General features: G+C 53.1%; 1 protein-coding gene and 1 long non-coding RNA gene across 2 annotated transcripts; both read left to right on the plus strand.

The window, feature by feature from the left end:
* The first annotated feature begins 4,168 nt into the window (after positions 1 to 4,168).
* Positions 4,169 to 6,324, plus strand: LOC134512458 (uncharacterized). The gene is made up of 4 exons (XR_010070127.1): positions 4,169 to 4,247; positions 4,577 to 4,664; positions 5,440 to 5,563; positions 6,092 to 6,324. It is a non-coding gene; the product is annotated as an uncharacterized LOC134512458 (long non-coding RNA).
* Positions 6,325 to 12,669: 6,345 nt separating this feature from the next.
* LOC134512460 (ostricacin-2-like) lies at positions 12,670 to 14,168 on the plus strand. The gene is made up of 3 exons (XM_063327827.1): positions 12,670 to 12,782; positions 13,579 to 13,666; positions 14,038 to 14,168. The coding sequence occupies exons 2-3, from the start codon at positions 13,609 to 13,611 to the stop codon at positions 14,166 to 14,168; spliced, it is 189 nt and encodes a 62-aa protein (XP_063183897.1). The 5' UTR covers positions 12,670 to 12,782; positions 13,579 to 13,608.
* The last annotated feature ends 1,359 nt before the right edge of the window (positions 14,169 to 15,527 follow it).

Genomic DNA, 15,527 nt, shown 5'->3' on the forward strand with positions numbered 1-15,527 from the left:
GTGAGTCCCCATCAGTAGGAACCTCCTTGTCCTGGGAAGTGAACACTTTTGCCAAAGACAAGGAGGGGAACGTTTTTGCAGTTGTCTCAGAGCTCCTATGTAATGGCATACATCTGGGTGTGGTTACGGCTGTTACCATTTGCAGTGCGTATAGAGGAATCCAGCCCAAAGAAAGGACTTTGTTTCTTCTGAGGTTTAGGGAGGGAATCAGCCCTGGGCTCCAACTCCCGAGATTTGCTGCCGCTCTGGGAGGTGTCTCTGGATGAGCTACTCCTGAAGTCACTGTAGGCACAGGCTACACAGACCATCCTAGGTGTCCAAAATGTGGGCACTCTGGGGCAGAGTTTTCTGAGCGTGATATGCAGTACAGTTTGAGGGCCCTTTGACCTCTTAGACCTCCAATCCATCCCGGTACTGTGTGACTTAGCTGAGAATTTCTGGTGGAGGTTAACAACTTAGAGGGTGGCTGGAGGCCACGGCACAGCCTTCTGCAGCCCTACGGCCAGCGACAGCTAGACACCAGGTCTTTAGCTTAGAACTCTCCAGGATACACTGCTTATGCTGTCCAGTAGCATTGAACCTGAGTGTCCCGAAGCACTATTGTCCCGAGCCATGACCCCTGCAAGGGCTGGGCAAGGGCTTTCCATCAGAAGTCAGCCAAAGGTGGGGTACTGCCAGGACGGGGATGTCGAATGGGAGAAGTGCCCCGCTTGCCAACTCTGCTGCTCAAGGCAGCGGTGGACACAAAGCTGGGGAGTCAGCGTGACTCTTACTCAGCCTCAGTTTGGTCCTTCCCACGGTCTGTTCTTGTGTGCACCCACTTGAGAGTGAGAGAGTCCTTCTGGGTGAGACACGTTGCCGTTGAAGCTGTGGTTATGGTGAGGTTGAAGCTGAGCCCATTTATTGGCCTGAAATGCACGGGGAGTGTCAGACTTTCTGCAACCACATGCCGCTAGACCAGATCAATGTTCTAATAGTTTCTCTGTTCATGACCTTCCATGGCACCAGGAAGTGCAAAATGATGCAGACGACAAGGGGGATTCTGTGTTTTTGGGGGATGCCGTTTCCCCTATAGATTCGTGGGAGTTTGTTCAACATTCAGGCACTGCTGCAAAAGGTAAGTTCTGGAAACAGTTTGCCTCTATTTATATAGTTATTATTGTCTTTCAAGACAGCTCCTGGTTGGCAGCTTTGTGCATTCATGCCCAGAGGGAAAAGCCAGGGAAAGAAGGGAAAAGTCCTTGTGGGTTTGGACCTGTCTGCTGTTGGTGCTGAAGGAGCCCAAGGTCAGCCAGTGCCTCCCCGCCCTCTTTCAGCCCCATGGAGGCTTGCCCACTGACAATACAGAAAGCTCAGCCTTGTTGTCCAAATGAGAAGGCTGTCCCTTGGGTAGTGTGAGGCACAGGACTCTCCTCTTGATGTCTCTAAAGAGCCTTGGAGCCAAGGCTGCCAACACTACGGAGAGCACAGGGCAAGCCAACTGGAATGGCTGGAGTTTACATCTGTGAGGTTGTCTTATCCCCCTGCACTTGTTTGTCACAGGAGAGGAGGTGGGAGAGAGTGGGAGGAAGGGAAAAGTGAGTTACAACAGGTGACGTGCTCATCTCCTTTCTTCATACAGCGTCTGGGGTTGAGACCCTGAACTCTGCAAGCAGGACGTCCCCCTCGCTTCTGGCTCCTGGACCCATCTCGTGATGTCCTCCCCGCTCCCTCCTCTCCCCGTTTGTGATTGGGCTGCCGTGCCCAGTACTGCTGACTCAGAAAGGCAAGAGCCAGGAGGTTCGGAGAAGGTAGCAAATCCTTATTTGTGGAGCACAAGAGCTTTGTTACAAGGTCCCAGCTCTGGTCCCAGTCGCAGAACCCACCGCAGGAACATTTCTTTAAAGAAACAGGGTGTGAGAGACCCCGGGGGGATGCCACAGCAACCAGGAGAAGTCACACATGACTCATGATCTCACTGGAGGAAAATAAATATCTGTACCCAAAAGTCAGGTTTCTGCCTTCTTTCATCTGCATTATGTCTATAGGGAAACCTCATTATCTACTGGGCAGCTTCACTGTAGTATCAGATAAATCCTCCATTTTTACAGACACTTAATTCATTCAGATCTTACCTTCTGCTCCCTGGAGCATGAGGAGGATGAGGACACAGAGGCCAGGCTGGAGTTGCTGGTACCTCAAAATGTCCATCTCAAAAGCTCCTTTTCCTGCTTCTCCCCCTGCCAGAGAAAAAGAAGCATCGCTTCCCTGTTCTGACACCTCTGAGAAGGCTTCCCAGGCCTTCAGCCGTGGGTCTTGTGTCATCTTGCCTTGTGTAAGAACCGCTTGGTGCTGTGGTTTGCTGGACGCTTCTTGGGACACACGCACACACACATGCACTGCATCCCTGTTCATTAGTAACCAGCACCAGGCTGCTGCTCTGCCACAAAACGGAACTTCTCCTGCTTCTCTTCAAGAAGCTCTCCCAGTAAAATCCAAGACCAGCCTTCTGGCACTGGGCCCTCTTCTTCTGCTAAGCATGCAGAAGCCATCTTCCACTTTTTTCATGATCGTTATCTTGACACCGTGTCTTGAAATCTCAATGGCGTGTGAGGGGAAAAGGCTGAGAGGCCAGGCTCCACAGCCAAAATCCCCAGCAGGTAACCCCTTGGAGTGGGAGCGACCAGATTGCTCTTCCATACACCTTGGGAGGCAGTTGCCAAGTTGGGCATGCAGCACAGAGCCCTCCTGCCCAAAAAGAGCAGCCACTTTACATAAAATCATAGAATCATAGGATCATAGGGTTGGAAAGGACCTCTGGAGACCATCCCGTCCAACCCCCTGCCAGAGCAGGGTCACCTTAGAGCAGGTGGCACAGGAACGCGTCCAGGCGGGGTCGGAATGTCTCCAGAGACGGAGACTCCACCACCTCTCTGGGCAGCCTGTGCCAGTGCTCCGCCACCCTCACAGGAAAGAAGTTCCACCTCATGTTGAGATGGAACTTCCTATGGTCAAGTTTGTGCCCATTACCCCTTGTCCTGTCCCTGGGCACCACTGAAAAGAGCCTGGCCCCATCCTCCTGACACCCACCCTTTCAGTATTTATAAGTGTTGATAAGGTCCCCCCTCAGCCGTCTTTTTTCCAGACTGAAGAGACCCAAATCCTTCAGCCTTTCTTCATAAGAGAGATGTTCCAGTCCCCTCATCATCTTGGTAGCCCTTTGCTGTCCCCTCTCCAGCAGTTCCCTGTCCCTCTTGAACCAGGGAGCCCGGAAGAACTGGACCAAGCACTCCAGGTGTGGCCTCACCAAGGCGGAGTACAGGGGGAGGATGACTCCCTCGACCAGATGCCCCCCAGCATCCATTGGCCTTCTTGGCCACAAGGGCACATTGCTGACCCATGGTCATCCTGTTGTCCACCAGGACTCCCAGGTCTCTTTCCACTGAGCTGCTCTCCAGCAGGTCAGCCCCCCAGCCTGTACTGGTGCGTGGGGTTATTCCTCCCCAGGTGCAGCACCCTACACTTGCCCTTTTCTCGATTACAAGAAGGGCATCAAACACATTGGCTTCACAAGCGATGGCTACGTCCATCTTATATTTCTTCACCTTGCATGGCTTTAGGAGGAGACACAGATTTGTTGGATCACCTGGTTTACAGACCTTAACGTGTACCCTGGTGTTCCTCTCACTTTCTCTGAACAGACAGCAGGGAGATAGTGTCATGGTCAGGTGCACAGACATCTTGTTCCAGAAGAAAGGGTTCTTGCAGTGTCTAGAGGTGGGAAGATTTTCAATATTTCACATTTTCTCGCACATCACATGCTAGCTGAGTATTCAATCTGATGAGAAGAGACAAAGAAGGACTCCTTTCTTTTGGGACCAGGCTAGTGCTGGTTGGTGTTTGCACCAACCAGTTACTTTGTGCATCCCAAAGATTTTTCAGCAAGCCACCACAGCCCGTGTGCCTGCTGTGAGGTGGGGTGTCACAAGAGGTGTTGCATGAGGATAACGGTGAAGATTGCAACAGCCCCCAGGAGGCACCTCAGCCTCTCCCATTGCTTCAGAGAGGGATTGTCCCCACACAGCTGGGTCGCTTTCTCATTGGCCAAGGGGAGATGGGTCAGCAGGAATAAGCGCACGTCCCACCCCCCAGCAATGGTATAAAACCCAGGTGTTTGAGCCAAAACAGTACTCCTTGCACCCCAGGGCAGCTGGACGCCAGCGATTCCTGTTGGGTTCTTACTGCCTGAACAGCAAGACCTTCATCAGGTAGGTAATTGCTGGCTCTCTTTCTGGAAAAGTGACCATTCAGCTCCTCTGTTCAATTCCCATCACTCGAGACTCATCTGCATGGCCAGCTGCTGGAAGTATCCATGCATGTAATTAGGCCACCAGAGATGTCTGGGAAAAAAGAATCATTGCAAGACATGCAGAGTGGTACGGAGCTCAGAATTGTTCTTAAGCCAAAGGTAGAGGGAATACCATCTGCTTGAGTTGGAGGTAGGCTCTCTGCAGTTTAGTATCCTGGGCAGAGTGCCCAGGCTTCTGCACCACCTGGGTCCTCCATGTCCTTATTGCCGTGGTGTCCCCCTCCGCAGCCCCGTCCAGACCAAGGACAGGTGTCAGCCATGAAGATCCTGTACCTGCTCTTCTCCATCTTCCTCCTGTTGATCCAGGGTGCTGCAGGTGAGAGGGAAAGAAGGGAGGTGGGGGAGGGGTGAGTGCCCATCAGAGGGGTTTCCCGTGTGCCGCAAAGTCTCCACGTCACTTGCAGTGATGCAAAGGTTAGCGGGGATGGAGGAGAAGGCATTTTCCACATGCCCTTCCAAGAGCACATGGTAGAGCGAGCTCTTGGCAACAGAATCCTGGCTTCTTCTGTGCGTCAGCAAGGGGTTTCCTTTCAGGTTCCAGCCCTGCACCCAGCTGTTCCTCTTTGGGTGTCCCTGGAGGATCTTTTGAGCTGTGCAGGGATGGGAGAGCCCCAGGGGGTTGTTGGCTCTGTGGGTTGTCCGCGGCACAGAGCGGTCCCTTCTGGTCTAGTGCCGCCTCAGCAGCGTGTCCCAACACCTCATTACCCCAAGGCACGATCCCTGCAAGGGCTGGGCAAGGACTTTCCATCAGAGGTGACTCCAAGGCAAGGGTGCAGCCAGGACAGGGAATTGGGCCGCAGGCAGTGCTCTGCTTGCCAGCTCTGCTGGTCCAGGCAGTGGTGGACATGAAGCTGGGGAGCCACCATGGCTCTTCCTCGACCTCATGCTGTTCCTCCCCACGGTCTGTCCTTGTGTGCACCCACGCTGGTGTGAACGAGTCCTTCTGGGTGAGACAGGTTGCCATTGAAGCTGTGGCTATGGTGAGCTTGAAGCTGAGCCCATTTATTGGCCTGAAATGCAAGGGGGGTTGTGAGCATTTCTGCAACCACGTGCTGCTAGACCAGATTATCCCTTTAATGTTTTGTGTGTAGCATTCCCCATGGAAACAAGATTATCTGAATGCAGCCGAAGAGGGGGATACTGCACTTATCAACCCTGCCCTCCTGGTGGAAGGCACTTTGGGAGATGTCCAGCATTTCAACGCTGCTGCAGACGGTAAGGTACTGAGTAAGGAAAGAGATTCTGCCTTTCTCCACAGAAATATCCGTTAGAAATTTATTTCCAGCCAGTGCCTGGTAAATTCTCTCCTGCATTTCTGCTTTGTGGGAGAGGCCCAAGAAGGAAGGGAAAAGCCCTTGAAGGTCTGGTCCTGCCTGCTGTAGGACTGCATGAACCCTGGCACACCCAGCACCCCCCAACACTCCTTCAGAGCCGCGACACTCATTCAGGCTTTGCAGAGGGCTCTCCCAAGCCAGCCAAGAGCAAAGCACGCACTGTCCTTGGACAGTATCGAGCACACGATCCTGCTTTTGCTGCATCTGGATAGACGTGGAGTCAGGGCTGCCAGCACTAAGACAACACAGGTCCAAAGTGTGTGCAATAAGGACGGAACCTCACCTCCGTGGAGCCTGATGCTCTTGCACCATAGACCTGTCTTGTCCTTGCAGGGGAGGTGTGAAAGGGTGGGAGGAAGGGAAAAGTAAGTTACAAGAGGTGACGTGCTCATCTCCTTTCTTCATACAGCTTCTGGGGTTGAGACCCTGAACTCTGCAAGCAGGACGTCCCCCTTGCTTCTGGCTCCTGGACCCATCTCCTGATGTCCTCTCCCCTCCCTGCCTCTGCCGTCCCCAGGCGCTGTGACAGCAGGAGTGGAAGCGCTGCTCCTGCTTGATGCCCGGGTGCTCGTGGGCCAGAGCCATCCCGTCACAGACCTGGTGCTGTTGGGGCAGAGGCTGCTTTTCCCGGCTTGAATAAAGATGAGCAGTTTGGCATTGCAGCGTGTGGGACGTGTGGCTATTCTGTTGTGGTGGAGAGTGTTATGTGCCTGCTGGCTCTGGTGGTGGTGGTGGGTTGGTGTCAGGAGAAGCACCGGACATGCTGGGGGTCACAAGCATGGCTGTCCGTGGGGTGCTCTTAACTGACAGTGGTGTGTTGACACTGATCCTGCCAGTCCCTGCTGGGCCAAGGGCTTTGCTGTGGGTGTGATGGAGGTGCTCTACGGATGGTCCCTCCTGGGAAGTGGGAGGCCTGTCCTGCTCCTGCCAGTCACGGCTGTCCCTTGCCCCTGACAGCCATGGGAATCCCTCACAGGATTCATGTGCAGGGCTGTGCTGGGTGGTGCGTCCCTTGGTTGGGCATGGCCAGGGCCACCCTCCCAACGAGCCCTAGAGGCCCTGAAGTTCCTCCTTGTCCTGCTCCAGCATGCTGCAGCCCTCCTGGCTGTGGGCCATGTGGGAGATGCCTTGCACCACTACTTGTCTCAGCAGGCAGGAGGAGGAGGAGGAGGTCATGCAGGTCCGGCTCCAGGTGACCTGTGAACTGTGTCCTATTCACTATGGCCCTGAAATGTCCAAATTTATAGTCCCACAGGGAGTAAGCAGGTTGACTTCTTCTCTCTGCCCAGCTGGAGGCAATCTGCGGTGACAATGCTCTTCTCCATCAAAGGCTCTGCTCCATCAAAGGCAGTGACCTCTCCCTGTCTGCAGAAGCAAACCTCACGCTTTAGGTTCCCTGGGTGGTTCCATACCCGCCTGTGTCTACACACTCGCGCGTGTGGGTGCAGCTACTCACCTTGAGTGTTTGGTGGTGCCTTTCCCTGCCAAGAAGGCAAAACCTTCTCTGCCATTGTTTTTCTGATCGGGGCAATGTGGTGAGGCATGTTCAGGTCATCCCTGCCTGCCATGGCCTTTCCTCCCCCTGTGCTCACCTCTCATTATATCGAGCCAGCAGCATTCCCCTTGAGCACCTTTCACCTCTGTAGGGAGAACTTGTTCCACTCCCGCAGGAACTTCTTGGCCCACAACGTCTCAAACAGAGAAAGACTGTCTTTTATCTACAATACATGGCCTTTTCTGTTGTCTGTCATGCGTCAGATGACTGATTGTCTGGGTGAGTCAGTGGTTGTCAGAGCCCAGAACACGCTGAAAGTGAAACTGGGTTTCCTGACTACAAGAAGGATTGGAAATGTGTCTTGAAACATGAGGAAGGTTCCTGAGACCTCATGTTGTGGTGTGCATGGGGACTGTCCTGGACAAAGCAGGGAGATGCGATTCAAGCAGCAGTGCAGAGATTTCCCAGCCTTTCAGGCTTACACTCACTTGGAAGGTGGCTTTGTACTGACCGTACTGGTCACCAGGGGCCTCCCTCACCAAGTGCCGGGCACCCCCCGGTACATACATTTCCCTCAACTCCAGAACCTGGGTCAGTCCTTGACCCCGGTTTGACTATTGGCATTGCGTTGAGTGTTGGCACGAAGACCTCCTGATATGTAAACCTTCTCTGCTTTAGCCCTTGGGTAAGGAGAGGCGGAAGTGCAAAACCAAATGCACTAGCAATGCGTAACTGCCTCTGAAAGTCCATCTTGTCTCCCCTTTTTCTCTGTCTCTCCAGAAGTTTAGTTCTCCTCAAGAGCTGAGTCTTGGATGCAAAAGGCCTGAGGGATGACTCCTTCCGAGGGAAGATATTCTGTTTGCATTCTCCACGTGTCTTTGAAGGTTGCTTTGCTTAATTGTGCAGTAGTCAGGCATTACTTCTCCCATGTGTCCTCTAAGAAAATACAAAGAGAAAAGTGAGAAATAAGACGACGGAAAAACATCAACTGGATTGCCACACAGGCCAATGCTTCCCCAGCTGCTCCCAGGATATCCAAAAGGTGCGTATCTGACAGACATCCTTAGGAACAGGCCACAGAAGACATCACCCTCTGTTACTTGAGATAGCCCTCTGCAGTTTGGAATATTACTGTGTGCTGTCATCCCCAGGAGATTCAGTCTATCCTTGTCTGCAGCCCTGTGAAGACCCAGGCCAGGTGTCAGCCATGAAGATCCTGTCCCTGCTCTTCCCATTCTTCCTCGTGTTGATCCAGGGTGCTGCAGGTGAGAGGGCGAGAAGGGCGATGGCGTGAGGTGTGAGTCCCCATCAGTAGGAACCTCCTTGTCCTGGGAAGTGAACACTTTTGCCAAAGACAAGGAGGGGAACGTTTTTGCAGTTGTCTCAGAGCTCCTATGTAATGGCATACATCTGGGTGTGGTTACGGCTGTTACCATTTGCAGTGCGTATAGAGGAATCCAGCCCAAAGAAAGGACTTTGTTTCTTCTGAGGTTTAGGGAGGGAATCAGCCCTGGGCTCCAACTCCCGAGATTTGCTGCCGCTCTGGGAGGTGTCTCTGGATGAGCTACTCCTGAAGTCACTGTAGGCACAGGCTACACAGACCATCCTAGGTGTCCAAAATGCGGGCACTCTGGGGCAGAGTTTTCTGAGCGTGATATGCAGTACAGTTTGAGGGCCCTTTGACCTCTTAGACCTCCAATCCATCCCGGTACTGTGTGACTTAGCTGAGAATTTCTGGTGGAGGTTAACAACTTAGAGGGTGGCTGGAGGCCACGGCACAGCCTTCTGCAGCCCTACGGCCAGCGACAGCTAGACACCAGGTCTTTAGCTTAGAACTCTCCAGGATACACTGCTCATGCTGTCCAGTAGCATTGAACCTGAGTGTCCCAAAGCACTATTGTCCCGAGCCATGACCCCTGCAAGGGCTGGGCAAGGGCTTTCCGTCAGAAGTCAGCCAAAGGTGGGGTACTGCCAGGACGGGGATGTCGAATGGGAGAAGTGCCCCGCTTGCCAACTCTGCTGCTCAAGGCAGCGGTGGACACAAAGCTGGGGAGTCAGCGTGACTCTTACTCAGCCTCAGTTTGGTCCTTCCCACGGTCTGTTCTTGTGTGCACCCACTTGAGAGTGAGAGAGTCCTTCTGGGTGAGACACGTTGCCGTTGAAGCTGTGGTTATGGTGAGGTTGAAGCTGAGCCCATTTATTGGCCTGAAATGCACGGGGAGTGTCAGACGTTCTGCAACCACATGCCGCTAGACCAGATCAATGTTCTAATAGTTTCTCTGTTCATGACCTTCCATGGCACCAGGAAGTGCAAAATGATGCAGACGACAAGGGGGATTCTGTGTTTTTGGGGGATGCTGTTTCCCCTATAGATTCGTGGGAGTTTGTTCAACATTCAGGCACTGCTGCAAAAGGTAAGTTCTGGAAACAGTTTGCCTCTATTTATATAGTTATTATTGTCTTTCAAGCCAGCTCCTGGTTGGCAGCTTTGTGCATTCATGCCCAGAGGGAAAAGCCAGGGAAAGAAGGGAAAAGTCCTTGTGGGTTTGGACCTGTCTGCTGTTGGTGCTGAAGGAGCCCAAGGTCAGCCAGTGCCTCCCCGCCCTCTTTCAGCCCCATGGAGGCTTGCCCACTGACAATACAGAAAGCTCAGCCTTGTTGTCCAAATGAGAAGGCTGTCCCTTGGGTAGTGTGAGGCACAGGACTCTCCTCTTGATGTCTCTAAAGAGCCTTGGAGCCAAGGCTGCCAACACTACGGAGAGCACAGGACAAGCCAACTGGAATGGCTGGAGTTTACATCTGTGAGGTTGTCTTATCCCCCTGCACTTGTTTGTCACAGGAGAGGAGGTGGGAGAGAGTGGGAGGAAGGGAAAAGTGAGTTACAACAGGTGACGTGCTCATCTCCTTTCTTCATACAGCGCCTGGGGTTGAGACCCTGAACTCTGCAAGCAGGACGTCCCCCTCGCTTCTGGCTCCTGGACCCATCTCGTGATGTCCTCCCCGCTCCCTCCTCTCCCCTTTTGTGATTGGGCTGCCGTGCCCTGTACTGCTGACTCAGAAAGGCAAGAGCCAGGAGGTTCGGAGAAGGTAGCAAACCCTTATTTGTGGAGCACAAGAGCTTTGTTACAAGGTCCCAGCTCTGGTCCCAGTCGCAGAACCCACCGCAGGAACATTTCTTTAAAGAAACAGGGTGTGAGAGACCCCGGGGGGATGCCACAGCAACCAGGAGAAGTCACACGTGACTCATGATCTCACTGGAGGAAAATAAATATCTGTACCCAAAAGTCGGGTTTCTGCCTTCTTTCATCTGCATTATGTCTATAGGGAAACCTCATTATCTACTGGGCAGCTTCACTGTAGTATCAGATAAATCCTCCATTTTTACAGACACTTAATTCATTCAGGTCTTACCTTCTGCTCCCTGGAGCATGAGGAGGACGAGGACACAGAGGCCAGGCTGGAGTTGCTGGTACCTCAAAATGTCCATCTCAAAAGCTCCTTTTCCTGCTTCTCCCCCTGCCAGAGAAAAAGAAGCATCGCTCCCCTGTTCTGACACCTCTGAGAAGGCTTCCCAGGCCTTCAGCCGTGGGTCTTGTGTCATCTTGCCTTGTGTAAGAACCGCTTGGTGCTGTGGTTTGCTGGACGCTTCTTGGGACACACGCACACACACATGCACTGCATCCCTGTTCATTAGTAACCAGCACCAGGCTGCTGCTCTGCCACAAAACGGAACTTCTCCTGCTTCTCTTCAAGAAGCTCTCCCAGTAAAATCCAAGACCAGCCTTCTGGCACTGGGCCCTCTTCTTCTGCTAAGCATGCAGAAGCCATCTTCCACTTTTTTCATGATCGTTATCTTGACACCGTGTCTTGAAATCTCAATGGCGTGTGAGGGGAAAAGGCTGAGAGGCCAGGCTCCACAGCCAAAATCCCCAGCAGGTAACCCCTTGGAGTGGGGGCGACCAGATTGCTCTTCCATACACCTTGGGAGGCAGTTGCCAAGTTGGGCATGCAGCACAGAGCCCTCCTGCCCAAAAAGAGCAGCCACTTTACATAAAATCATAGAATCATAGGATCATAGGGTTGGAAGGGACCTCTGGAGACCATCCCGTCCAACCCCCTGCCAGAGCAGGGTCACCTTAGAGCAGGTGGCACAGGAACGCGTCCAGGCGGGGTCGGAATGTCTCCAGAGACGGAGACTCCACCACCTCTCTGGGCAGCCTGTGCCAGGGCTCCGCCACCCTCACAGGAAAGAAGTTCCACCTCATGTTGAGATGGAACTTCCTATGGTCAAGTTTGTGCCCGTTACCCCTTGTCCTGTCCCTGGGCACCACTGAAAAGAGCCTGGCCCCATCCTCCTGACACCCACCCTTTCAGTATTTATAAGTGTTGTTAAGGTCCCGCCTCGGCCGTCTTTTTTCCAGACTGAAGAGACCCAAATCCCTCAGCCTTTCTTCATAAGAGAGATGTTCCAGTCCCCTCATCATCTTGGTAGCCCTTTGCTGTCCCCTCTCCAGCAGTTCCCTGTCCCTCTTGAACCAGGGAGCCCAGAAGAACTGGACCAAGCACTCCAGGTGTGGCCTCACCAAGGCGGAGTACAGGGGGAGGATGACTCCCTCGACCTGATGGCCACACTCTTCTTGATGCCCCCCAGCATCCATTGGCCTTCTTGGCCACAAGGGCACATTGCTGACCCATGGTCATCCTGTTGTCCACCAGGACTCCCAGGTCTCTTTCCACTGAGCTGCTCTCCAGCAGGTCAGCCCCCCAGCCTGTACTGGTGCGTGGGGTTATTCCTCCCCAGGTGCAGCACCCTACACTTGCCCTTTTCTCGATTGCAAGAAGGGCATCAAACACATTGGCTTCACAAGCGATGGCTACGTCCATCTTATATTTCTTCACCTTGCATGGCTTTAGGAGGAGACACAGATTTGTTGGATCACCTGGTTTACAGACCTTAACGAGTACCCTGGTGTTCCTCTCACTTTCTCTGAACAGACAGTAGGGAGATAGTGTCATGCTTATCACCTTTGACATGTCAGGTGCACAGACATCTTGTTCCAGAAGAAAGGGTTCTTGCAGTGTCTACAGGTGGGAAGATTTTCAATATTTCACATGTTCTTGCACATCACATGCTAGCTGAGTATTCAATCTGATGAGAAGAGACAAAGAAAGACTCCTTTCTTTTGGGACCAGGCTAGTGCTGGTTGGTGTTTGCACCAACCAGTTACTTTGTGCATCCCAAAGATTTTTCAGCAAGCCACCACAGCCCGTGTGCCTGCTGTGAGGTGGGGTGTCACAAGAGCTGTTGCATGAGGATAACGGTGAAGATTGCAACAGCCCCCAGGAGGCACCTCAGCCTCTCTCATTGCTTCAGAGAGGGATAAGGTGCAACCCCATTGTTCCCACACAGCTGGGTCGCTTTCTCATTGGCCAAGGGGAGATATGGCTTGCAAGAAAAAGCACATGTCCCACCCACTGGAAACAGCGTAAAACTAGGGGGGTTTGAACAAAGGGATACTCCCTATTTCTGCGTGCAAGTGACCCCTGGTTGGGTTGTTACAGCCTGTTGCTGCCTTGGTGCGTTCTGAACCAACACCTTCATCAGGTAGGTGACTGCAGAGCCTCTTCCAGGCTGGCCACCCATTCAGCCTTTCTGTGCAAGCCCATCTTCCTGGAACCGTCAAAATGACAAAATGTTGGGAGTGTCTCTGAATGTAAACAAGCATCAGAGCTGCCTGGGAAAGGGAATAAAAACCTTTGTAGGAGTTTTAAGAGCCCAGAGCATGTGGAAGATGGAACCAGATTTTCCTAAGTACAAGAGAGCCTGTAAAGGTGCCTTAATGCTGCAGCAGATTCTTTGCTGTGAAGCCTGGAAATGGTCTTGAGTTGCAGATGGGCACTCCCAAGTCAAGCTGGGAGACCTCTTCTGAGCCCAGGGAAGCAGAGGGGATTGGGGAGGGTGTTTTGGGCAGCCAGCTTTGCACTGGCTGAGGTGACGGAGAGCACCGGCTGGTCTGGCATGGCATCTCCAGGTACAAGCATTTCCCTAAATTCTTGACCCTGGTTTGGCTATTGCCAGGGCACTGAGTGTTGGCACAAGCATCTCCAGATGTGTAATCCTTCTTTGTTCTGGCATTCGATTAAGAAGAGGCTGAAGGGAATGCCCTACTGGTAAACTAAGCATGAATCCTCCAGTTCATGTTTTGAGGAAACCATCATGAAGACCTGTGAAGAAGACAATGAAATAAACTCCAGATAATCCAACAGGCTGGTGCTTCCTGAAATGCTCCCAGGATACCCATGAAATTGCAATGCTAAGACTCATTATTATCTCTTTTTGTTGGAGATTGAGCTTCTGCATTTTGGCTCACTGTTGTTGTCTCGATGTGTCTTCTCTGCAGCCCTGTGAAGACTTGGGATAGGCATCAGCCATGCGGATCCTGTACCTGCTCTTCCCATTCTTCCTTCTCTTGGTCCAGGGTGCTGCAGGTGAGAGGGGAAGAGGGGAGACAGGGTGAGGTGTGAATCCCCATCAGCAGGATCCTCCATGTCCTGGGAAGGGACCAGATTTGTCAGATATAGATAACATTTGGGAGGGACTGGCTCTGATGAATGGCCAGGCAGCCGAAAAGCCAGCACAGCACCTCCTGGACCTTACACTGGTCTTCCCTGGTGGCTTTCCCCACACCCACACACACTGCTGCAGAAAAGAAAACCTACAGTGGAGAGGTAAAGATGTTTGGTTTGGTGCTCAGTGCACGTGGGAGATAGCTTGAGGGGCAGCGTTAGCCTCTCTGGAACGAGGCACATTTTTAACAGTTATCCCAACCTCACTTTATTTGACCTCTTTCACTGTGCAGGGTCCTCCCTGGCTCCAGGAAATAAGAAAGAATGTCAACGACAAAAAGGCTTCTGTGGATTTCTGAAGTGCCCTTTCCCCTTTATCGTCAATGGGAAATGTTCAAGGTTTTTCTTTTGCTGCAAAAAGTAAGTTTTGGAACTGGAAATGCTACTGTGATGGCAGAAAGTGTTGCTGTTGTGTTTAAGTGCCGATGTTTGGCTAATTGCTCAGTACTATACAGGCTCCAAGGCAGAGGACAGGGGAGGAAAGGAAAGGTCCTTGGAGCTGCCTTGAATGGGGCTGACGGAGCCCACAATCAGCCAGCACCCCCCAACGCTCCTTCAGTGCCGCGACACTCATTCAGGCTTTGCAGAGGGCTCTCCCAAGCCAGCCAAGAGCAAAGCACGCACTGTCCTTGGACAGTATCGAGCACACGATCCTGCTTTTGCTGCATCTGGATAGACGTGGAGTCAGGGCTGCCAGCACTAAGACAACACAGGTCCAAAGTGTGTGCAATAAGGACGGAACTTCACCTCCGTGGAGCCTGATGCTCTTGCACCATAGACCTGTCTTGTCCTTGCAGGGGAGGTGTGAAAGGGTGGGAGGAAGGGAAAAGTAAGTTACAAGAGGTGATGCGCTCGTCTCCTTTCTTCATACAGCATCTGGGGTTGAGACCCTGAACTCTGCAAGCAGGACGTCCCCCTTGCTTCTGGCTCCTGGACCCATCTCCTGATGTCCTCTCCCCTCCCTGCCTCTGCCGTCCCCAGGCGCTGTGACAGCAGGAGTGGAAGCGCTGCTCCTGCTTGATGACCGGGTGCTCGTGGGCCAGAGCCATCCCGTCACAGACCTGGTGCTGTTGGGGCAGAGGCTGCTTTTCCCGGCTTGAATAAAGATGAGCAGTTTGGCATTGCAGCGTGTGGGACGTGTGGCTATTCTGTTGTGGTGGAGGGTGTTTTGTGCCTGCTGGCTCTGGTGGTGGTGGTGGGTTGGTGTCAGGAGAAGCACTGCGACATGCTGGGGGTCACAAGCATGGCTGTCCGTGGGGTGCTCTTAACTGGCAGTGGCGTGTTGACACTGATCCTGCCAGTCCCTGCTGGGCCAAGGGCTTTGCTGTGGGTGTGATGGAGGTGCTCTACGGATGGTCCCTCCTGGGAAGTGGGAGGCCTGTCCTGCTCCTGCCAGTCACGGCTGTCCCTTGCCCCTGACAGCCATGGGAATCCCTCACAGGATTCATGTGCAGGGCTGTGCTGGGTGGTGTGTCCCTTGATTGGGCATGGGCAAGGCTGCCCACCCAACCCATCCCAGAGTCCCCAGAGGTTCCACCACATCACCTCCCTCATCTGTAATGGGGCTGTGAGTTGCAGAGCAGTCCCCACTCAGGTCCCTCCACTGCTGGCACAGCACCAACCCCTCCACCTGCCCCACAGCCTCTGTCCCTGACACAGCTCTCTTGGGGGGGCCTGATCCCACAGAGGGACTCCAGGGAGACCTTTACCGGCCTTGGAGGGA

Source organism: Chroicocephalus ridibundus, chromosome 3, assembly GCF_963924245.1.
Source record: "Chroicocephalus ridibundus chromosome 3, bChrRid1.1, whole genome shotgun sequence".
In the NCBI taxonomy this organism is placed as follows: domain Eukaryota; kingdom Metazoa; phylum Chordata; class Aves; order Charadriiformes; family Laridae; genus Chroicocephalus; species Chroicocephalus ridibundus.

Excerpts from the sequence above, each read along its gene's own strand:
- LOC134512460 (XM_063327827.1), top strand. The coding sequence starts at position 13,609 with ATGCGGATCCTGTACCTGCTCTTCCCATTCTTCCTTCTCTTGGTCCAG. Across the intron at positions 13,667-14,037 it reads CTTGGTCCAGGGTGCTGCAG|GGTCCTCCCTGGCTCCAGGA; the intron begins GTGAGAGGGGAA and ends TTCACTGTGCAG.